This window comes from Megachile rotundata, chromosome 4 (genome assembly GCF_050947335.1).
Source record: "Megachile rotundata isolate GNS110a chromosome 4, iyMegRotu1, whole genome shotgun sequence".
NCBI classification, from domain to species: domain Eukaryota; kingdom Metazoa; phylum Arthropoda; class Insecta; order Hymenoptera; family Megachilidae; genus Megachile; species Megachile rotundata.
The window spans coordinates 6,023,757-6,048,087 of NC_134986.1; the positions used below are offsets into that span (position 1 = coordinate 6,023,757).

The 24,331-nt window shown below is 31.6% G+C and overlaps 1 protein-coding gene across 4 annotated transcripts in view; it reads left to right on the forward strand.

Annotated features, from left to right (window-relative positions):
• The window catches only part of nAChRalpha6 (nicotinic acetylcholine receptor alpha6), a 389,695-nt gene that overhangs the window by 131,593 nt on the left and 233,771 nt on the right, over nt 1-24,331 (forward strand). For all 4 annotated transcript variants that reach the window (XM_076530284.1, XM_076530283.1, XM_076530281.1 and 1 more), the window contains exon 4: nt 7,301-7,345. In XM_076530284.1, coding sequence (XP_076386399.1) covers nt 7,301-7,345 — 45 coding nt within the window. The remainder of the gene's footprint in view (nt 1-7,300; nt 7,346-24,331) is intronic.

Consider the following 24,331-nt stretch of genomic DNA (forward strand, 5'->3'; position numbering starts at 1 on the left):
GCTCTTCCGCCACGAAACATATTAAATAACGATTAATCATTGCAGTGTCAAGCACGGATATATTTTCCTAATAAAATGGATACGTATCCATCGTTCTATGTACACTGAAGTTTTATCACGCGAGATTTGTTTAATACGCATTACAAGATCTTTATTTTTTAAAATTTGCAATATAACTCTGTCATGCACGTTTAATAAAAACGAATGCACAGATAAATTTATCTACATAAATACCTTTTTCATGTATCAATTTGTATCGTTAAAAATTTGTTTTTTATATCTCAATTTTTTTCATTCAAAAATTTCTTTTTCATATCTAAATTTTTTCATTTAAAATTTGTCTTAGTATATCAATTTTTGTTGCATTCAAAATTTCTTGTTCATGTATCAATTTTATACATTCAAAATTTTATTTGTCATGTATTAATTTTTTTTCATTTAAAATTTTTCTTAAGTATATAAATTTTTGTTTTATTCAAAATTTCTTTATCATGTATCAATTTTTTTTTATTTAAAATTTGTCTTAAATATATAAATTTTGGTTTCATTCAAAATTTCTTTGTCATGTATTAACTTTTTTTTCATTTCAAATTTTTTTTAAATATATAAATTTTTGTTTCATTCCAAATTTTTCTTTCATATATTAATTTTTGCTTTATTCAAAATTTCTTTTTTACATACCAGTCTTTTTTCATCCACAACTTCATTTTTGTGTATCAGTTTTTTTATTGAAACTTCCCTTCTCATATATACATTTTTGTTTCTCTCCAAATTTCTTTTTATGTATCAATCTTTTTCGTTCAAAAATTCTTTTTCACATATCAATTTTTTGATTCAAACTTCGTTTTTCATATCTCAATTTTTCTTTCATTCCAAATTTCTTGTTCACATATTAGTCTTTTCTCATTCAAATCTTCTTGTTCATATGATAATTTTTATTTCATTCAAAATTTTTTTGTGATGTATCAATTTTTTTCACTAAAATTTTCTTTTTCATATGTATATTTCTTCAATAACCAATTTTCAATTTTTTTTTTTAATATTACATCTATATGTATATAAATTAATTATCGGTTTATCAATATTTTCTGCAATATAAGTCTGAATATTAAATATTTGATTTATTATATCCGCTACATTTATAAAATATAAAAAACTTGATTACACGTCTTAGGTGATGTTTCATCACAAAATTGCACATGCATGTAATTTCATCAAATATCTTTTGCTATTTTTATTCTGGGGTAATAAAAAGATTTCTAAAACTAGAAATTTATTTAAAAGATCAAGTAAAAGTCAAACCTGTACACTTGAAGCTGACGCTAATAAATATGCAACGCTTTAAACGTTAGCGTGGTCAGGTTATATGCGCTCCTTTTGAAAGTCGACGAAAAATGTAAGGAATTGGAAGTCGTTGTACATGCATAAAATTTCACGTGTGCTTCTTGACCGGAAAGTTTCACGCACCGACGATCGATCTAATTTCTCTTTGAGTTGAACGGAAAATCGACCTTGGATCTGATTTCCACTTTGAAGTGGAAATCGAGCGTTAATTCGATTTCACTTTGAAGCGTGGACGAGTGTTTTAGCAGCTGCGTACACCAAGGTTGTGCCCCGTCGAATTTCTTCGCTATCGATATTCAAACATCAAATTACATTAATAAGCTTTAATAATAATAATAACAGCGGTAGCTCGCTAATATCGAAGTTAATTGGATGTCAGTGGTTGTTTATAAAACAAGGTGGGCAAATTTCGCGGACTGTTGACGTTCACAGCAATGAAAGTGTTAAAGTAGCAAACATTGTAGGAAACTACGGCAAATATAGGGTATTGATTAATTCTGAACGGGTGCTTAATAGCATCAGTAACTTCTGATTGGAAAATGAAATCAGAGATAGCTCGCAGCTATCAAAGTCAATCAAATGTGTATACATGTTTATAGCACACGTTAAATGAACTTTTGTAGCTGAGTAAATTTAAGAGAAAACTTAAATTTATAATTGTTAAAATCAAATCGGATATTTGTGCACCTTTGTTGAGCATGATAAATTAACTTTTGTATCATGTATAGTGTACTAAATAAATTTAAGAGAAAATCTGATAATACCTATAATTTATAATTGTCAAAATCAAATCAGATATCTGTAAACCTTTATAGCGCATGATTAATGAACCTCTGTAGCATGTATAAAAAACTAAACGCAACAGAAAACCTGACAATATCCATAATTCATAATTGCCAAAATCAAATCAGAGATCTGTAAACTTTTATAGCATGTGATAAATGGGCTTCTGGATGCTAGAATAGTGTATCAAATAAGCCTAAAAGAAAACCTTTATAGCACGTAATAAATGAGTTTCTAGAATATCTGTGGTATATTAAATAAGTCTAAAAGAAAACGTAATAAATTTGTAATTTATGATTATCAAAATCAGGTATCTATAAACGTTTATGGTATATAATAAATGTATTTATATAGCACGTATAGTATGTTAATGAAATTTAACAGAAAGCCTCACAATATCTTTTATTTATGATTTTCAAGATCAGATCAGACAACTATAAAGTTTATAGAATATAATAAATGTTTTATGGCATGCAGAGTGTACTGAATAAACTTAACAGAAAACGTAGCATTATCTTTTATTTTTGATTTCCAAGATCAAATGAGATATAAAGCTTTATAGCATATAATATATGATCTGGAGCATCGGTAATATATGAGGCAAACGCAAGAGAAAACGTAACATCTATAATTTATTACCATAAATAAAATGAGACATCCATAAACATTTATAGCGTATAGTAAATGAACTTCTAAAGTATCCACGTTATCTTTAAACCTACCGGCCTGTAATGTACACTGAACGTGACATTTAAACCAAAATCGTGAACTAAATGAACAAATGATACAATATAAATTCATGTGTACATTAATTCTTTATCTCGATAAAAATCAACACAGGTTTCAAGGAAAACGTTTTTGTGTTGTTAGCGGTTCAACGTGAGCTAGTTTAATGTGTGGATCAATGATACCACGCAGATACAAAATGAACTAACGATTGTTTCAGTATTTACGTTCAACTTTCACCACTTCGAAATCATAAATTTCTAACGCAACAAACTTACAATCTTCCCATTCTTTTCCATAATTTTCTTCACATTAAAATAGTATATGAGATTCTTATTCCGTCATTTTCTACAAACTTCAAGCTTCCAATTGATATTAAAAGAGTGCAACTTCTGCAAACTTTTATGTCATGAATTTACGTTAAACTTCCACCACTTCGAAAACATAAATTTCAAATATAACCTCGTTGTCATTGATTTCTTTATCTTTGTTTTATTCGTACCAAGGATAATAACGAAACGTTTATCCGCTTATTATCTTCAAGTTTTAAGCATCAAATTAGTATAACGTCCGTATTATTTCTTTACATCACAAATGTAATAATATATTTTTATATCACGAATTATCGCTCAATTTCTCACGTTTTAAAATTGTTCACCTTGTTGTTTGCCATTGATAGTCACAACTCAGAAAATGTAAGTCTTTCTAAATTCAACATTTACACAATACTGTATCTACATTTGCAAAGTACTAAATACGGACATAAATTGCTATTGTTTTTAAATGGTATATGTATACTGTTGTGTGCTAGCGGTTCAACTTAATGATAACGCAAGCTAATTTAATGTGTAAATCAGTGACTCAGACACAAAATGAACCAACAATTGTTTCAGAATAAATATGTTCAATTTATTTATAAGTGAAAGCTTGCTTGTTGCACTTTATAATAACTTCGTAGCTACGGACTATAAAATTTTGTACTTGATACATTGAGAGTTGGCGAGAGAATCTGAATAATCTAAAAAGAATATTTTTGCTAAAAATTGAAAGGTGGAGTGGAATCGATATGCTGCTAGTGGTGGACAAGCGACTTGGTTAAAATGAACTATTGGATCGGTTAAAAAGATATTAAGAGAAGGGGACAAGAACCGCCCTTACAAAATGTTCGTACTGAGGTCGTTTGACCTGAGGTCAATACTACGCCGTCGCTCGTCACCTAATCGACAGTAATAAAACCATAAAGTTTGCTGGGTCTTGATAAAATATGCTAAATAGAAAAAATTGAAATTGCAAATTATCCGTACTAAACAGCTACAAAACGGTTGTATGTTCAAAAATATACCAAAAAATAAAGATAAACTTGATGGCTTTACGATTTTAAGAATACACCATAACAAGCACCTTAATTTTGTAATTTAAAATAGCAAAATTAAGAACTGGTCAAATGACTTGATAGCTTCAGTGTTAAACAGCAATAACAACCTAATAGTAGCCAGAATCTACGATTTAATTTATGATAATATATCATTGTTATAATTTGTAATAATGATTGTTATTACAAAATCTAAATTTGTACGGCACCTTGAAATAATTCCTCAAATTGTTGAACCAAACAGATCCCCGGAATTAAACGATTTGTTCGCACAACCTGTATTTTCGGTGATATATCCCGTGTCACTTTGACCAAAATTGTGTGGGAAACGTTACAAGAGCCGAGGACAAAATTTTAATTGAATTTCAAGGAGTGAAGATATCGTGGCAAGAAGTGAAGAGTAATCAATTCGCTCGACGCGATCATTTACAAAGTGGTTTGTCCATTGACACCGACGTTGCTATGTGTTCGTTTTATAAATCACTTTGATGTTCTGATGAGTCTGTGGGGCAGAGTGCGGTTCCCTGCCAAGCGTTTGGGAAACGAACGATAGAAACAGCAATTTGCGGTTATTGGCTCTCTAGTTTTCGACGTGAGTTTTACGATTTGCTGAATTTACTATCTCTCTTTCGCTCCGATTCTGATTCTGCTCATTTTTTCAGATTTTGTATTGCTTTGGGAAAACACGGATAGTTCAATATGTTTGCGTGTTCTTTTTCGGGTAAATAAAGTACGCGGTAATTAAACCCGTGGTGTGTTCGATCCTTGTAAACGATTTTGTGAACGATTTTGTACATGGTGCAATTCAGAATGTAGTGAATACGTAGAGTAAAGAAATAGAATTTCATAGAAAAATAAGTGAAACCGATTATTTTAGGCCAGTTTGATATTTTCCATTGATTTTAAATATAATATTGCACGTGTGTAATATCAGGGAAGACAAGGGTAAAATTTTATACATTTGACCAACTTGTCAACCATCATTTCAAAGTATAGAATTCAGAATGATGTCATGAAAAAGTTTGTTTATTGGTCTATTTGACCCAAATTTAGCTTCTGATAAGTTTGACTACTTGAGCTATGACACTTTTCCGCAGTTACTGTCATTGTTACTTTCCTGACCCAGCATGACGAAAGGAACATTAAATATTTTGTAGAGAATTAAGTGAAAACACTTCTTCTAACACGGAATAGGATTTCATTATAAGAAACGATAAAAAGAAACATTTAAATGGACACATTATATTTTGAGTAACGATAGAAACAATACTCGTACATTTAAATAATGAAAATTAAACTGCATAACTAGCTTCGAGTATTTTGGCATCGTGTATGTGGTTTATTTACCTATTCCCAATTATAGTTATAATACGCATAATACATCAACCTAGACAACCTTTACAGTTTCTTTTCGTTCACATAATAACACGTTACTTTCGTCCTCAACCACGTCCAAAACAAAAGTACCATAACCTACAAACTATATTTACTGAAACTAACTATAGAAACTTATAATGATATGTAAGAACGCTCTAACAGTTGGTTTAATACGAATAGTTTATGAATATTAACAAGACAGTTGAAATGGCAGAAATTTACTTGAGTGATCTGAATTAGCATTTCAGTGTAACTCCTTAACCTATAATTTTCTAGACAGTTGCGTTATTCACAGCTAGCTAATTATTGCAACAACGTTAAGATAACTAAAGTAAGTTGAAATGTTAAGCACGTTTTGCCTTCTGCGATCCTTGATTATGCAGACTATAATTGAAATTGAGCCAAAATTCAATTGCAGTGAATATACGAGTCTGGTTTATCATGTTCGAACTGTAGTGTGCTTCACGAGTATGATACCATACTGTAGGACAAGAGGTTAACCACCGCATGCGATTCATGTTATGGATCAGTGTAAATAAATGTAACAAAATAGATACTATGTACGTAGCAGTATGAAAAACAAACTGAAAACAAATAAATTGTCTGAAAATATTTGTGAAAGTGGAAGGAAGGGTTGTTATTTCCATTTCGATTTGGGGCAGATAACTAATTGTTTTGAAGATACTAATAACTAAATATGGTTAATCTTTAAATTCAAAAGTACAATAGATTGATGTATATAAATCATTAGCTGTTCAGTTAAATACATCAACATAAATCGAAAGATCTAAGGTTCAAATACCAGTTATCTATTACTTGCTCATTTAAATATTTGATTACATTGGAGCATCATTATTAAAGTTGCAAATAATTACACTGTAACTGTTGTAATTATAACTTTGTTAATTATTTATTATAATGTTCAAACTAGGTAGGTACATTAATATGACTGGATATAATTGAATTTGGAACGATTAGAAGTCATTAAAAGTTATAAACAGAATGTGTAGAGTACACACAATTATGCAATGTTACAATATTACAATATTACAATGTTACAAAACATGCCATATTCAATGCCAATTTATTATACTAATGTTTATTTTAACGTTTGATCAAATTGTTTTAGTATTTCTTAATTGTAACACTGCTGCAATTTTAATCCTTCCTTACTTTTATTTAATTCTTCAAAAACAAGAATGCATTTCTTAACTACTCAAGCAACGTTGATAGGAAACTAACGGTATACTATTTTCTTGCGATACGAACAATAGCGATATCGATAATAATAATAAATATTTTGGGAAGGTACGACGAAAAAAATTGTAATGATAAATTTCAATAACTGTTATGACAATAATGTAAATAATAATTACAGATAATATTATACAATATACATTGTATAATAATATTATCTAATATCTACATATAGTGTATTAATATCTATTTATAGTATTATAATATTATAATAATTATGGAAATAGTAATACTAATAATGAAATTTGTTATTCATTTATCTTCGAGATGTTACATAATTATCAAATTATGTAATAAAGCATAATTACAACAAAATGCAATCAAGTGTGGCGGTTAAGGATTATTAGTATAACAGCATATTTCATAAAAATTAAATGTTTGATATTATGAAAATTATTCAGTTATAACAGTTATAATAAATTGTTATTTTTATTGTTTCAGGATGAGAAGAATCAAATATTGACGACGAACGCGTGGCTCAAGTTGGTAAGTGAATGTAAACATATATGAGAATATATATTACTACAGTTATTTTAGACAGTAAACAGAAATAGTAAAAATTTGTAAACTTAACGTTTCATATTTGAAAGTTTCAAATCGCACAGTTTCAAAATTCGTAGTTCTACTGTTCAGTATCTGAAAAACTGTACAGGTCAAAGTAGTTACAGTTCAAAGCTCCTAAAATTCAGGTTTCAAGTTATAAACCAATAAAACTTTAAAGCTTTTAAACTTACGAATCCAACGTTAAAAATTTTCGTATTTAAAAGGTCTGGAAGATCAAACCTTAAATATTCGAAATTTACAAAGGTCAAAGCTCCCAAAGTTTAATCTCCAATTAAAGCTCCAGTTCCTAAATTCACAAGATTAAAAATTTTAAAAGCTCAAGCTTTTCAATGTTCAATGCTTCCAAAAGTTCATAATGTTAAAGTCAAAAATACCTCACATCTATTTAAAGCTCTCAAAGTTAAAAATTCCGTATTTCAAACCCTTAAAATTCAAAGGCCACAAAGTTCAAATCCCCAAAATTCAATACTTCCTAAGTTGAAACTCTACGTTCGAAGCTCTCAAAGTTCAAAGCTTCAAAACTTAACATTCTCCAGTTTCAGGTCTCAGAATTCAGGGCCCTAATGGTCAATATTTCTATGCCTAGTAACCCAAGTTTAAAGCTTACCCAAAAATTCAAAGTTATAACATTACAAAGTTACAGAGTTACAATTTGTAGACAATGTATGATTACTGTTTGACAGAAAGTAAAATCAAAACTTCGAACAATCACCAAATTCAATCATCACTGTTTTCGAACACCATTCTTAATTAACATTATTGATTTCTAAAGTATGTAAATATGACTAAATCAAATGATTGACATTTCTGTGAGACTTAAATCTAATTTTCTGCAATTTTTTCGTAACATCTGTAATCACTTAAACAACAGTTAAACGTGAGTACAGCAGAACATCAATATACCGATAGAAAATTGCTTTGGGCGTCCTCTTGAATTTAAATATTTCAGCCGAAACTTTGAGAGGATTCTCCTCCGCAATATGTAAATTTTTAGAGGGTGAGGAAGAGAAAATTTGTTTTGAATCACCCTAGTGTTTTTCCCAATCTACGGAATAAAATCGATGAAGCCGGCGGTTCACGTTATCACGTATCACTTCGTAGCCCAGAAAACAAGAAGATGCATGCGTCACAGTCGATTCGAGCAGCTTCAGTCATCTTTTTTTCGTCGCGTTTTCTTCCCCCGTGGCAGCTTCGCGTTTCCCTCGGGTGCGAATGGAAGAGGTAGGAGATGGCTCGTGAGCCACGAAGACGAGGCTGAAAAGTAAGATAAAAGGGAACGGGAGGGTGAAGAGGATTCGAGAAAATCGAGAGAGCTGAATGATGCACTCTTGCGTCTTTCTGCAGCCTATGTTGCATCGAGATGAAAAGGACACGCGGGATATTTTCTGACGTTCTGTTGCTTCGAATAAAGCAATGGAAACGAAAAGCTTGGGAAACCATGGTCAGGTGCCCTTCACGGATTTTCGTCTCTCTGATACCACGTGCCAACTATGTGGAATACATTCGTTACTTTCGTCTCGGATCGGCAAAAAATATTTTGTGTTTTCTCTGACGAGAGTTATCCTTAAATAAATGAAACAAAGAAACTAAATATTGAACACTAACCACCGATATTGATATAAATTGTTTTTTTCAATTAGTTTAGTTAATTTAGGTGATTCTAATATATATGGCAATTTAAAAGGGCAAAGTTTGAAAGAACGGTGCGCTTCTAATTAGGTGGAGAAGACGATTTGACAGAATTAGTATACATTTATTAAATATTACAGTGAGCATTTAACATAGTTCGAGTCTTTGATTGTAAACTGCTATGCTTCTCTGGAACTGTACAATGGTCGTTGTTGTTAAAGTAGGCGTTGACGGTCGTAATAAAGATTATTGTAGTGTTCAGTAGTCATCTATTGATGGTGTTGATTAACCTTTTAGGTACATCGCGCAACTATAGTGGCTTTCGCGAATACCATCTCTTTGTACGACGGTCCGCTATAGTGACTTTCGCGAATGTCATCGTAGATTACGTTCATAATCTAAAGAACTTTGTACCTCATACCTTCAAAATCAAAAACTTAAATATTCAAAAAACTTGATAGTTCATATCGTCAAAATGAAATGCTATGAAATCTGAAAAACTTGATAGTTCATGCCTTAAAAATTAAAAACTTCGAGATCTACAAAAGCTTGATACTTCATATTTTAAAAACAAAAAACTGAAAATCCAGAAAAACTTGATATTTTACCACCAAAGTCTAGAGCTTCCATAATTCAAACCCAAACGCTTAAGAATTGCAAAATGGACGATAATTCGAGTGTTAAAACTAATTTGTGAGTTTTAACGAACAGTCATTGGATTCGGTAATGCTCGTTACTTTAACTGGATCCTTAAATCACGTCGTGTCGATATCATCCGGCTTTTGGGTTTATAGGTATTTTATTGTCTCCGAAGGAATTGATTTCTAGCGAAGGTAAAGGTTTCCTGGCCTCTTCCCACCTTGGGCCAATTCGTCACATCGTTTCTTATCCCTTTTCACCTCGTCACCAGTTTTCCTTCCCTCTCTGGAAAAAGCGATTGTGTCCCGGGCTCTTTTCGGCTTGCTTTTTGTTTGGACGCTCGTTCCCGGCAATAGTTACGAACCTTCGGGAAACGACGAAATCCATCCAAAAGTAATATTGGCTATCGATCGACGGTTGAAAAAGAAACGGATTGAATAACGGGGAAAGGAACGAAGCTTTTTTTTCGAACGATTAATTAACTTGCAGATATCCTTGCTGATTCTACCATCGTCCGTTCGTAATCGCGAATATTGGTTTCATAGTTCGCTGAATCTTTATCTTCCAGTTCTGGGATATTGAATAATGGACTTTTTTTTACGATTGTTTGCTTTTCGAAGCGTTTTTCGTTCTGCCATAAATGTAATTCAATTATTGTTACTGAATCGATGAGTAGGACAGTATATTTGTAGTAGATCCTTTGTGGGGAACAAAAGAATAATAAAAGATGGGAATAAAATTTTATAATGTTATTCCGAAAGGAAGAAATTTTTATATTTCGAACTGTAATAATGAAAAATAAATAGTATCTGAAGGGTTCAATTAAAAATAATATAAAATACGAAGTCTGTTATTGTGCAGATAATTCAGAAGGTATTTCCATTCACTTTATAAAGTTAAAGGCTTGCCGGGCCACTTATTTTTCAGACATGTCAGTCAAAACTAACTGTTCAGGACTATAAATAAAGGAAGAAATAAATTAAAGTAAAGGAAGAAAATTAAAATATTACGAGTATTTTACATTCAGCGATCATTGATTATGCAAATTATAGTTGGATCTAGATTTTAAGTTGAAGAGCATTCAAATTTGAGTAACATACATCACATTTGAACTGTAAGTGTGCCACGAGTGAGACTCTTAAAAGCGCGGGAAAAGGTTAAAAATGCAAGTAGACAAAGTTATTTTTTCTTATGATATTAATAAATACAAAAGCCACAGTACAAAAATCATTTTAGACAAATACCAATTTTAAGGCTTGAAATTGACTAAAAACATGACATTATATTTTTTCTAATCAATAGAGAAGCTTAAAATAAACAGCCTGTACATAAAATATTTGCAACGTTTCAAATTCGTTCTCATTGACTAATCAATTCTTCATTAATTTAAAATATTTGTGTTTCTTCATCAGAACTTTTCATGAAGAAAAACATATCAAATGCGTTGTAATAAATGTATAATATTTTAACACACTTATAAGAGCAACGAGAACGAATTAACTGAACGAAAGAAACACTTCTGCTTTCCGAAACAAAAGAAAATGCATTATTAGATAGTAGTAAAAAGGAAACCTTTCTTTTCTACACTTTTTCAAATGCTTTTAGATAATTTGTTTGTCTTCAATTTATTCGTTGTAACTGTATGTGATCTGTATTTGTTTTGTTTCGTTTATTTTTACCGAGCCATAACATGAATCGCATGCGGTGGTTAACCTCTTGTCCTACAGTATGGTGTCACACTCGTGACGCACAGTACAGTTCGAACATGATAAACCAGACTCGTATATTCACTGCAATTGAATTTTGGTTCAATTTCAATTATAGTCTGCATAATCAAGGATCGCAGAAGGCAAAACGTGCTGAACAATTCAACTTACTTTAGTTGCCTTAACGTTGTTGCAATAATTAGCTAGCTGTGAATAACGCAACTGTCTAGAAAATTATAGGTTAAGGAGTTACACTGAAATGCTAATTCAGATCACTCAAGTAAATTTCTGCCATTTCAACTGTCTTGTTAATATTCATAAACTATTCGTATTAAACCAACTGTTAGAGCGTTCTTACATATCATTATAAGTTTCTGTAGTTAGTTTCAGTAAATATAGTTTGTAGGTTATGGTACTTTTGTTTTGGACGCGGTTGAGGACGAAAGTAACGTGTTATTATATGAACGAAAAGGAACTGTAAAGGTTGTCTAGGTTGATGTATTATACGTATTATAACTATAATTGGGAATAAGTAAATAAACCATATACACGATGCCAAAATGCTCGAAGCTAGTTATGCCGTCTAATTTTCATTATTTAAATGTACGGGTATTGTTTCTATCGTTTCTCAAAGTATAATGTGTCCATTTAAATATTTCTTTTTATCGTTTCTTATAATGAAGTCCTATTCCGTGTTAGAAGAAGTATTTTCACTTAATTCTCTACGAAGTATTTAATGTTCCTTTCGTCATGCTGGGTCAGGAAAGTAACAATGAACTGCGGAAAAGTGTCATAGCTCAAGTAGTCAAACTTATCAGAAGCTAAATTTGGGTCAAATAGACCAATAAACAAACTTTTTCATGACATCATTCTAGATTCTATAAGTCTTAAAAAGATTTGATAATTAAGCCAAGTAAATATTACATTTACCTCCATTTTCCTCTCATGTCTTCCATTAACCTCTTCCCCTATAATTTTCTAGATGTGTCTTTCACAGTTACCTAATTATTGCTACAACGTTAAGACAACTCACGAATGTTAAAATATTATATTTTGCCTTCAGGAATTCTTGATGATACAAATTATATTTCAAATTAATCCAAAAATTCAATTGCAGTGAAAATATGAGTCTCATTTATTATATTTCAACTGTAGTGTGCATTACGTGCCTGACACGTAGTTGTAGATTAAAGGGTTAATTTACTTGAAGAGTTTTATTTTGTGTTTCTTATTCACTGAATATTTTACAGTACATGTCTTGTTTACTAATTATGTTGCTGTGTTACCATGTATTATACCATATGTTTCCCGTTTGTTGTATATTATTGTACATTCAGTGATTTCGACCGTCAGCTTCATGTTTCATAATTATGTCATTTAACGATCGTAATGTTGCAAAGTCGGTATGTTGCATTTTTCCCAAAAGCTTCGAATGACTGGGGAAAGTTTCGAATTTCCGTCTATTCCTCGGTTGGCTGTACATTAAAATTACACCGCGAAATCCGTCGTTAATGATGAAATTCCACGGAAGAGTATTAATTCCCGTGGCGTCGGTCGCTTTGAAGTGGCCAATCAAAACTTTCAAATGCATTAAGTTAAATGGAATTTCGAAGCAGCCCCCCGAACGCAACGTGACTGGCCTAATTTGTACCCTATTGTGAAATATCCAACGATTCTGCTTGAGACCAGATCTGAACCACTTGTACCCCTCGATCCAAGATTGCCTTTGAAGAAACATGTTCTGAACCATTGACCTGTAAGAAGGGAAATGTTCATTTCTACTTGCGAATCTATCGGTGGGAAAATTTTTAGTTGGGTAATAGTTGGAAGTTGTTCGAAATTTATTATCAAAGAATTGAAAAACGGGGTAACAGAGAAGACGTAATATCACAGAATTTTTTATAGTATAAAGCATACTAAATTTCTACTAAAATGATATTCCACATTTGCAATAGAATGTTCTTTGAAATTACAAGCTAAAGAAATTTTTACTGGAAAATTTCCTGATTATAAACAAAAGAAATTTCTGCTGTAAAGAAAATTTTCAATTAAAACTTTGAATACTTTTCATTAACAAGATAAAGAAGTTACCAAAATAATTATGTTAGAAGTTTCATACAAAAATTAGGCACTTACCAACAGAGAAACATTCCAAATTAGCTTAATCAAAAAATGTTCAATTATTATAGAGGACTATTTTTAGTTTGAAAATCTCGAATATAACCATGCTAAACTACACAGCTCGCGTTAAATTAAAACTTATATTTAAGTTCAAAAGTGAAATTTTACCAAATTCGTCGCCAGATGACGCATCGCTGAAAAATAAATGAAAAAAAGAGGAACAAAACTGAAATTTGGACGTTTTTTCGTTGAACGGTAAAACTATTTCCATTCTTCCCAAACTCGTTACTTTATGCGTCATTAATTTAATCGTTTAGATGAATTTACGATTCAACAGTGACGGAAATTCCTGCTCCATCTGTCGCCCATTGCGTCCGCCCTGTTGGCGCGTCGCACGTCTGCACATTACGCTCGGAAAAGGCAACAACGTTTAACGTGACACATGATCTAATTAATCCATGTCCTTAGACGTCCAATTCTGGGAGCGCTGCGGTGAAACGCGTGCATTTGAATTATTTGATCGCGGTGATTAAATTAACTGGCAACCCTTACGCGAGGGCACAATTTTCGCTCGTCTCGCGGGTCTTCATTCGGGTTGCGTGTTCCGTGGCTTAATTCGAAGAAAATGGCTCTTCCGGCTTAATAATTATCCACAATTTAACGGATTTTCCACACGGGTTCAGAACTAATTTGCATTTCATATTCAAAGTGAAATATTTATGAAAAATCTTGAAAGGGAACATTGTCGAAAAGGTAGGATAGTTCGATGAAACTCTGCCGCGGTATAAATACCTAGGGAAATATTCGACGTGTAATATTTGAATCGATAAATGTGCACAGCGAAGGGGTGATAACAGCCCTTAAAGTTGAAGTTGAAAAATATATTTTGATGAAATACCTGGAAAGCTATGTCGATGAAAAAAGGAGTAAACATTTTCGAGTACCGTGTCATAAAAATTTGATCAAAGTCTGCAAATGTTGCTCGCGCGACGCTTTCTGCTTTAAAAAAAAGAGAGGAAACGTGTAACGCTACCTTCCGAGAATAATTTATTTATTTCTCAGCTCGCGGTGCACGTCGGTACACTCGGAACACGTTAGAATCTTCGTGTAAAGTAGAATTTTGTATAAATAATTAATTAGAACGTACACAAGAAGGTGTTTCACAATTTGTAATGGGGCAAAGACAAGTTTCCGGCAAAGTTTTAGATATTTCGCGGAAGTAGACAGCAAGAAGTTGCATAAGTAGTTTAACATTAAGTAAGAAGAACAGTGACAGCCAGTGTACCCTGTACTTTCGAATATTAGGTTGCATTAAAGTGCTCGCGAGACTTGGAAAAGTTTGTTTCTTTAACAAATACTCTTCAATAGGGTGAATGTTTTGGAAGGCGAGCGACAGGCGACACAGATTTCGTTTAATTAAGAAAATTGAGGCTATTATGTAACTGCTGGTACATTAAGGGCACTGTCATTAGCAATATTTCTGTTCTTCTCTTGGCAGCTTAAAGTATTTAATTCTTTTAAACTGGAAATCATTTTTTGTTGGAGACGTCTATATCTTTCTATTAGCATCTTCTCTCCTTCCCGATTTTCTCGATTCAAACTTTTTAATTTTTTAATTTTTATATTAGTAATTTTTCTATTTCATTGTTAAGAATTTTTTTATTAATAATTTTACTGTCAAAAATGTTGGATTGCAAATATTTGTATTTTCTCCTTAGTGTTTTTTTTATAATTTCAGTGCAGTCATTTTCTGTTTATCTACTTTTTTATTGGAAGTTAGTTAATTATTGTATGTCTCAATTAGAAATTCTATTCTCTTCTTTACGTACTGCAAATTTTCTAATTCGCATTTTTTTTGTGATTATTTTAGAGTTTTTCTGCTCTGTTGTTTTTCTACGGGAAAATGTCACTTCGCTATTGAAAATTTAGAATAATTTCTTGTCGAAAATTTTTCTAACTGCCATTAAAAATATGCTATATATTCCTGTTAGAAACTACTCTATTTTTTTATTAAAATTTTAGACAAAAATTTCCTACTAAAAGTTTCCCTGTTAAAAATTTTCCTGCTTCTCTATTACAGATTTTCCAATTTTTCGTCAGAAATTTTCCCCTTTTTCCATAAAAAAATTTAACACCAATTCATATTAAATTTTCCAATTATTCTGATGGAAGTTTTGTTATTTATTCGTTAAAAATTCAGTATATTTTCGTACCAAAAATTTTCTCGTTTCTTTATAGGACTTTTCAAATCAATTTCCTCTTTGAAATTTTCTAACTTTCCAATTCGCCTTCGACAAATATTTTGCTACTTTCTGCGGAAAAATTCACTATTCTCTTATTGGAAGCTTTCCTATTCCTTTCTTTTTCATTTTCGTATTGAAAGTTCTTCATATTTAGCTATTTAAAGTTTTGGAACATTTAATGTTGAAACTTTGTCAATTCCTTGATTCTTTTTTATTCCTGTCGGAGATTTTTCTATTTTCTTCCTGCGAATTCTCCATCATTTCATTAGGACTTCTACTTTTCCATTATAAGTTTATTATATCTTCTTAACCGAAATTTTTAAGTATTCTGATTTCATTCTTGTTTAAGTAAAAATATTTAGTTATGTCTTAATTCTTTACTAAAAATTTCCCTAATTTTTTATTACAAGTTCTTTAATTTTACGATCAGTAATTTATCACTGAAAATCAAGAAAATTCTTAACAACAAAATAATCTTTTTTTCAATAATAAAGCAAAAATAAATTTCCTGCATAAGTTGAAATTTCTTGAATAACTTCTTTTTATAACAAAGAAAAGGTAAAATTTTGTATAGGTACATCAGAGAATTTGTCATAGAAAATGAGGAAAATTCTTGACAAAATAGTAACAAAATATTTCAAATATTTCTGAAAGGAAAGAAATTCCTTTTCATACCAAAAAATAAATCCGTCTATTAAAAGTTTGAAACATGTTCATACTAGAAATGTTCTGATCTCCATTTGTGAATTCCAAACATTTTGCTATTTGAAATTCTCCAATTTTCCTACTTTAATATTATTCGTACCATCGCTTGACCAACATTTATAATTTTCTAATTAGCTCCGTAGCAATATGTTTTTCGTTTCGAGGTGGAAAAAGTAAAGAATCTGATGCCCCGTTTGAAAAGCGTATTAAAATGTTTGTTCCCAACGGGGTTGTTACCGCGCATACGTAGCACCGCGTATAAACTTGAAATTAAGGCGGATAAGGGAGTTTTCCTACGCTGAAATTGCTCGTTTTCAACTTTTATCGACTGGCCAAACGATAATAACAGCTCCGTATTCAAAGCAGCGGCAATGCTCTTCGCGAAATGCAAACTGCATTCGATAATCGCGAAGGTGTTCAACTATTACTAGATAACACCAAGCTACTTGCGATATCAGATAAAATTTCATGCTTCCTTTTGATTTTCTGCAAGGAATTGCCTTTTCAAAAATCATAAATACAAATATCAATTCAATTATTTCACTTCTTAAAATAAAACAAGATCTAAGAAGAATGTGCTATATCTGAATTATGTGACGATTAATTTTTAATATTAATAGTAAACCTTTGATGTAATTTATTTTATAAAGCAAGGCTTTCAGTTGCAGCATTTTTTAAATGACCTTGAGTGTAAAGGACATGCGCAGATATTAATTGCGCATGAAAATTATGTGCAGTTAGTTTGTCACACTTTATTTTAGCGTCTGTTAATAGAAGAAATTTACTGCGCACGTTTAGTATTTTTCGGTAACAACTGCGCATATGTTTAACCTTTGAAGTCGCAGCCAAGATCATTAACAAATTCTGTATATTTGTAGTAGTGATTCACAATGACATTAAAGTAACGTTTACTGTGATTTCGAGAACTACCATCATGTGCAATTTGTTATTATAAATAATTCTTAAATAAATTATGATAATCCATTAACTAATATGGCGTTTGTAGTAGAAGACAGATTTTTTATTTTAATTAATTATATTGAGAGCTATTTGTACATTAATATTTGTATAATAATATCGATATTGTATATTGTATATTAATATCGACTATTTTATTTGCAAGCATGGTTCCATTAACTATTAAAATATAAAAATCAAATTATTTTTTCATTTGCATGTGAAAATACATTCTTAGCTCCAAATTTTGTGTTTAGATATTTCGTTATTTCTGTATTGATATTAAATGATTTATCTTAATTTCAACATTGTTTAATATTATTTAATTTTGGTTACTTAGTATCAAGTATTATCTAGTAGTAGTATATAATATCTAGCTACAATTTAATTTATTTATATTTTATTAAATACTATTCAATTTAATTTAATTTATTTCTTGTTATTCACCCCTTAAAATGTACATAATTTGTAGAATGATTAAAGTAAGAAATACTGAAAATTTTTATTTAACATCAAATTTAATTTTTTAACTAAAAATATTATTTACTGTTATCCACCCTTTAAAGTACAATTAATCTGAAATTATAGTTCGTTACAGTTTAGAATGATGAAAATGAACTAAACTAAAAATAGAAAACAATTGAAAAATTACACCAAAATTGTAACGCCAGCTTCTCGATAGAAGCGTCTTAAAGATTCGTGTCGTCCGAGTGATTCTCGCGACATAAACGTTTTCTGTACAAAGGGTAGGAGGCACCACCGACTGATCTAAAATGCAAGGGCTGCAGGCACACGTTATTCTACCACTCGTGCCCGCTGAAACGTGAGTGTTACGACAACCTTCTCCACTCCATATATACATTTAGCAACGACATTGTGCTAACACACGAGCGACATGCGACGATGTTACGTAGCCTGACTGTACGTCCTCGTCCCGTTTATCCTCCACGAAAGATGAAGAGCCACCGTTACAGTCTCTTCGTCAATCTCGTTTCCCACCGGCCAAAGGCAAAGTGCACGCAATTATTTTGATACGTTGTACCGGTGTTGATTGTTCGCTTCCGGAAACGTTCAGCTTCTATGTTTAAGGTGTGTCCCGCAAAATTTGTTCAATCCCCTTACATCTTGACATTCTGTCGCGTTTATCGTGCAATTCGTACTAAAAATTCTAATTCTGTAGAATCCCGACATTGAAGAATACTGAAGTATACTGAAAGTTTGCCCAATAGGAACAATAACAAATTCCCACGAATTCAAGTGAATATAAGTAGACGATATCTAAAAAATGAATTTGACTTTGAACGATTACGATTTACTTTGCTATGTACTTGTACAACAATAGTCACTGAAACACAAATTATAGAGCTGTGCGAGTCTTGACGTGTTTATTTCTTTTCACTAAAACAGTTAAGAGATTTCATCAAATCACTTTCTTCAGGGAAATCACTCCACATAGTTATTTTGACATCTTTCGCGAATTGATCATATACTTTAAAGATTTGATCAAATCCCTAGTTTTATTATCTACCTGAGTGGACTGTATCTAAGCAATGAATTTGACTTGGAACGACTAAAGTTTATTTCGCTTACTTGATGACACGAGAGTGTCTCTTCGAGGATGTTTTACGATTTGTAAAAACACGGAGTGGACGTATTTTTGTGACATTGGCAAGAGAAAACAGTTTCTAATTTTCTATTGGTTTAGCTAAAATTCGGGTGGAGATGGAAATACAAATGGAAGTGGGTATTTTCCTCAAAGAGTAGCAAGTAGTAAAATCAAGCAATACCTCGACACGAATAGAAAACTGCAACCAAAAGACTGCTGCTAAGATTAAGGTTTCAAACCCTTAAGGTGACAATAAATACTCGCTAGAATATGACTCCTTGAGTCTTATTGCTGCTACGGTAAAGAATTGATTTGAAATGTGAAGGAACGAAAAACCTTTGTATGACTAGAAACTTGTTCTAATCCTCTTGTAATATGGATTCTAAGACTTAACAGTATTTGTACGCTGTTCCTTGAAGCGAGCATCATTCAGGCTGGCTTCACGAAGGACCTTAGCGAGGTATTCTACATTGTCGGTTATTATTTAACGTTAGCTTTCCCGTTTATCGAGAGTCTAGACGGGTGAAGATGTAAAAATGAAAAGCAAAAAGCGATTGAAAGCACGACAATTTGTCGTTGGGAAATTTTTTGGAAGAGTCGAAAGAGGTCCTGTAGCTTGGAATCCGTTGCAACGTTCGACCGTCGGTTTGTCGTCCTCATCTGAGTGTTTTCCTGTTTTCCTCTCTCTTTTTTTGAGGGCCCGATGCTTTGTTGAATGTTTCCATAGGAGGGCATTCAACATTTTGTATACGGGAAAACGTAGACTTCGGTTTGAATTATTTTTCGGCCTTTCGCGCGCACAAGTGCTCGTTCGAAGCGCGCTTTTCACGTTTGACCGTGTACAAAAAAGCGAAAAACAAGCGGAGCTTTCGAGGAAACCAAGCGATTTGCCTGTTTGTTGGCATTTTTAAAGGAGTCATTATTTGTAATTGTTTCTACGGTTTTATCAAACGAGTAACTGTTCGTTAAATTAGTAGGGACATTTTTTACTGCCCTCCTTTGTGTGCGTCTCTAAATTTCCGATATTTTTATTGGATATTTTGTTGGTTTGGAAATAAAAATTTTTCTATTTTTATTAGATATTCTGTTAGTCAGCTGAAAATTTTTCGATACTTTTATTACCATAGAAACCTTACTGTTTTCCTATCGAAAGTCTGAAATATTTTCCTGTCAAAAATGACTGTATTTTCCAATTTCTGGTTTTTCTGTATATTTCTTCGCAATTTTCCGACTTCTCTATTGGAAGTTTGCAATGTTTTCTTTTGTAAGTGATTCATTTTGTCAGTTTGAGATTTCATATGTACGATTTTTCCACAAAAGGAAACGGCACCATGGGTTTTTTCCATAGAGTGGCCGTTACCGTGTTTTTTTTTCCATTAAACAAGCGATAGTCTTTTGGTGACGACGGATTGTGACCTGCAAAACATTAGAGAGACAGTCGTATTTTTGCGCTCCTGTGGGAAACAGTTGCGAATAGCTGTGCCGCCCGAAGTGTTGTTCCCCTGTGTGTGTTCATTCTTACATAAATTGTTAATTTTCTGTTTAAACATATTTTTGTTTCCCCCTTCGCCCTCCTATCCTACACATATACTTTTATTGCAGATTTTCCTGTTTTCCAGTTATGGATTGTTTTGTATTTTCACTAAAAATCTTCATATTTCTTTATTCACAATTTTCTCTTTCATATCTGACAAGTTTCTTGGACATTTCTATTAAAAATTATCAAGTTTTCTTACATTTTTATTAAAAATTTTCTTATGTTTATATTTGAAAGATTCGATTTCTTAGAGGAAGCTATCTCAATTTCTAATTTAAAGTTCTTTTACCCGTTTATTGAGGATTTTCCCATTTTCTTATTACATACTTGAAATAGTTTCCTGTAAATAATTGCTCCAGACTTTATTCCAATATTATACCTCGTGTAAGGCATTTTCATATTTTTTAAATGGAAATTCAGATGATTTTGCTATTAAATATATTTTAATTTTCTAAATTTTGATTTTTGTTACTCTTTTACAAAAAAATTTGTATATCTTGTTTTTTTCTGTAATTTTTGTATTTTATGAAAATTTTCTTTTCTCTCTATCAAAAAATTTTCCATTGGAAATCTAAAATGTCTTTTTATAGGAAATTATTATAATTTTCGATTATAAATTTTCCTATGACATTCGAAGTTTTCTTATTGTCAGTTATCCTCGTTTTTAAATGAAAACCTTTACGAAATTCTTCCAGTTTTCGTGCACAATCTGTCTCGTTTACTAGTTTGTGACATTTCATATGACTCTTAGAAATATTCTAACTTTTCTATTGGATAATTGGTATAACTTCCACTTGAAGTTTCGAATATTCTCCTGTTAGAAATTGAGCTACTTTTAAATCGCAAGTCGATCAATCTGTTCATCCAAAAAGTCAGCAATCCACAAAACTGTATAAACTACTATTTTAAAATCCTGATATTTAAAGATTTGTGTTTGTATAAAGTTCAAAATATTAAAACCTAATATTTAAAATATCAAAAAATATTATTCAAAAATGTTAACTTGGTAGTACAATGTTCCTGTATTTTGAAAAGTATACAATTTACCAACTCATTGTTATTTAAAAAATATTACATTTTTAATGACTGTAAATCAGTTCAAACCACTTTCAAAATTAATGAAATTACTTGTCTAATTTTTAAAAAGTCGTAAGTCCCTGGCAAAAATAAATGTTATCTGAAATAAAAAGCTTAATTCTTTAATTAGGTTATAATATTTTTTTTCCTAGAAAATATACTGAAAGCACTTTCAAAATAAACAGCTCACATGATATTCTCTCCTCCAGAATATTTTAATATATCATATTATACCTAATATTAAGATGTAAGACGTAATATTCTCCACAGAATTTGATACATGGCCCCAGAATATATTTCAGATTGTTGTACCACTGTTAGCTATCACAGCGTGTATTAATCCATGGAATGACTCCCTCGATCAAGCTCTACCTTCATTCTCCCAGAAAATGTACTTAGACCACTTTCAAAATAAACAGCTCACATGATATTCTCTCCTCAAGAATATTTTAATATATCATATTATACCTAATATTAAGATGTAAGACGTAATATTCTCCACAGAATTTGATATATGACCCCAGAATATATTTCAGATTGTTATACCACTGTTAGCTATCATAGCGTGTATTAATCCATGGAATGATTCCCTTGATCAATCTCCGCCTAGGCGGCAATAAATTTTAACGTCGTGTTAACAGTATCGTCCTCCCAGCCATGGTATCAACTATTCCTCCTATGGGTGCTGTGAAATTGCTTTGCTGCAGCATAAACTTGGTAAACTTGCTTCATTTCTGTAATATTAAACGTAATGAGAAATTGTTTGCCAATGTCTGGAACACCTGCTTTTGTTCATTCAATCAGCTTTGATTCGATGAAGGTACTAATCGCGTCACACAATTCATGTTTCGAAATATGCAGCCGACTCTAGCTCTTTATTGCTAAAGTGCACAACCGGTGCTAAATCCGATGGTAAAACGTCGAATATGTTCTTCTCTTTTTTGGCAAAACTTTGTACTGCAGTTGTGACTTATCGCTGGAAGTGTCATTCTCCAGATATTTTCTGAACAATCGTAAATCGTCGATTCCAAATTGAACGATCATCCTTTCTCGCGGAAATGAAATGTGCGTGTTTGAATTCTGCATGGTCAAATATTTGCAAAGCCGCTGGATTTATCGCACGGTTGAGCGAGCTCTGTTACACCATGAAGTAGAGTAAACATTTGCGTTTATGTGGATCCTATAAAATTACTTTTACAACGGCGTCGACTCAGGATCGATAAAAAATTATATTCACACTGCTCTTACGACATTTCGGATTGCTGATTTCGATGTATCGCCCATTTTTCTATGAGAGTGAACAACGGAAATGACATTCGGATTAATCTTTAATTTTTGTTTTAACAGGTGTTAAGATACAAGTTGTTCTATGGTATATTCATGCAATGGACTGTATATTTCAATGTTTATGTGAAATACAGTACATGTTTCCACGTAATTTAACAACTTTTATATATCCTAATAAAACAGTCTTCAAAATTTATTATTCATCTATAATATTTACCAAAATAAACATAATTACTTCTCAAAGTATCAAATGTTTAACTTCAGCATTTATGGCGATGCTTCGAGACGCAGAATGATTAGATGATTGATTGATTAGTAGATTCAATCAACATGTTTGGAAATCATAGAAGTGAATTTAAGGATCAGGTGGTAGTCAATATCGTATCAAGTGATTTACATCAATTGAATGGTTCAATTACGGCAGGATCGCGATACAATGAGGTTGATTCGCAATATAATGCCAATCGCAATTCAGTCAAGAGACTATTGTGATTGCGATAGGAGTGATCCCACCTGACGTGGCACTAACTGTTGTCTGATTGCTCTTGGTTTTCCTTAATTAGCTGAAATCCATACAATAACTTCAAGGCTCTGAGAATGTTGCACTGCTGCGAACCTTTTGCATTTTATCGACAGTCTGTCATAGTTGATGTGTATAGATGTTGACACATTGATGTACACCGTTTCAATGTTTCCTTTTGGAGATTCGTATTTACTCACCTAAATTTATTGTATTAATATTGTACCGTGTTTTAATTAACTGCAACTTTTGAATATTATACTGAATTAATTAAAGTATTTGTCAAATAATTTAATTGACATTTGTAAAATATCTAGGTGGAAATTTGACAAATTTCGTTGCTTGATTCATGAGTCGGTCAATTATTTGGCATTCATGTTATAAAAAGTTTAATATATTAATAATAACAAAATATCAATAAAATTATAGTTTTCTGTCACTTCAGATCTTCAAATTCGTGCGTCAGACATGGTATTTTGAAATATCTTTAGAGTTTTTATAAATTGAAAGTAACATAGTAATGGTTGTAACTCTGCTTGTAATGCTGCTTTCATTGACAACCTATTTTTTACTAAAGGTATTAACGGAAAATTTATGTAATCTTTCCATCTTTAAACTGTTAGTTGACATGCCATAATTGCTAATTAGTAATATTTTTCTGTCATGAAATTGTATTATACTCTTCACTCTTCCAGTCTTTGTATTTGATATGTAACTACCAACTATTCTTATTATGCTTTGTAGTTCTGTTCATATTAAGAATATTAATGGGGCACTTATACAGTAATTTTTAGCACACTTTAAGCTTTAAATTGATGTGTCATAAGTAGTATTTGGTAATACTTTTCTGTCATGAAATTGCATTTTACTCTTCACTCTTC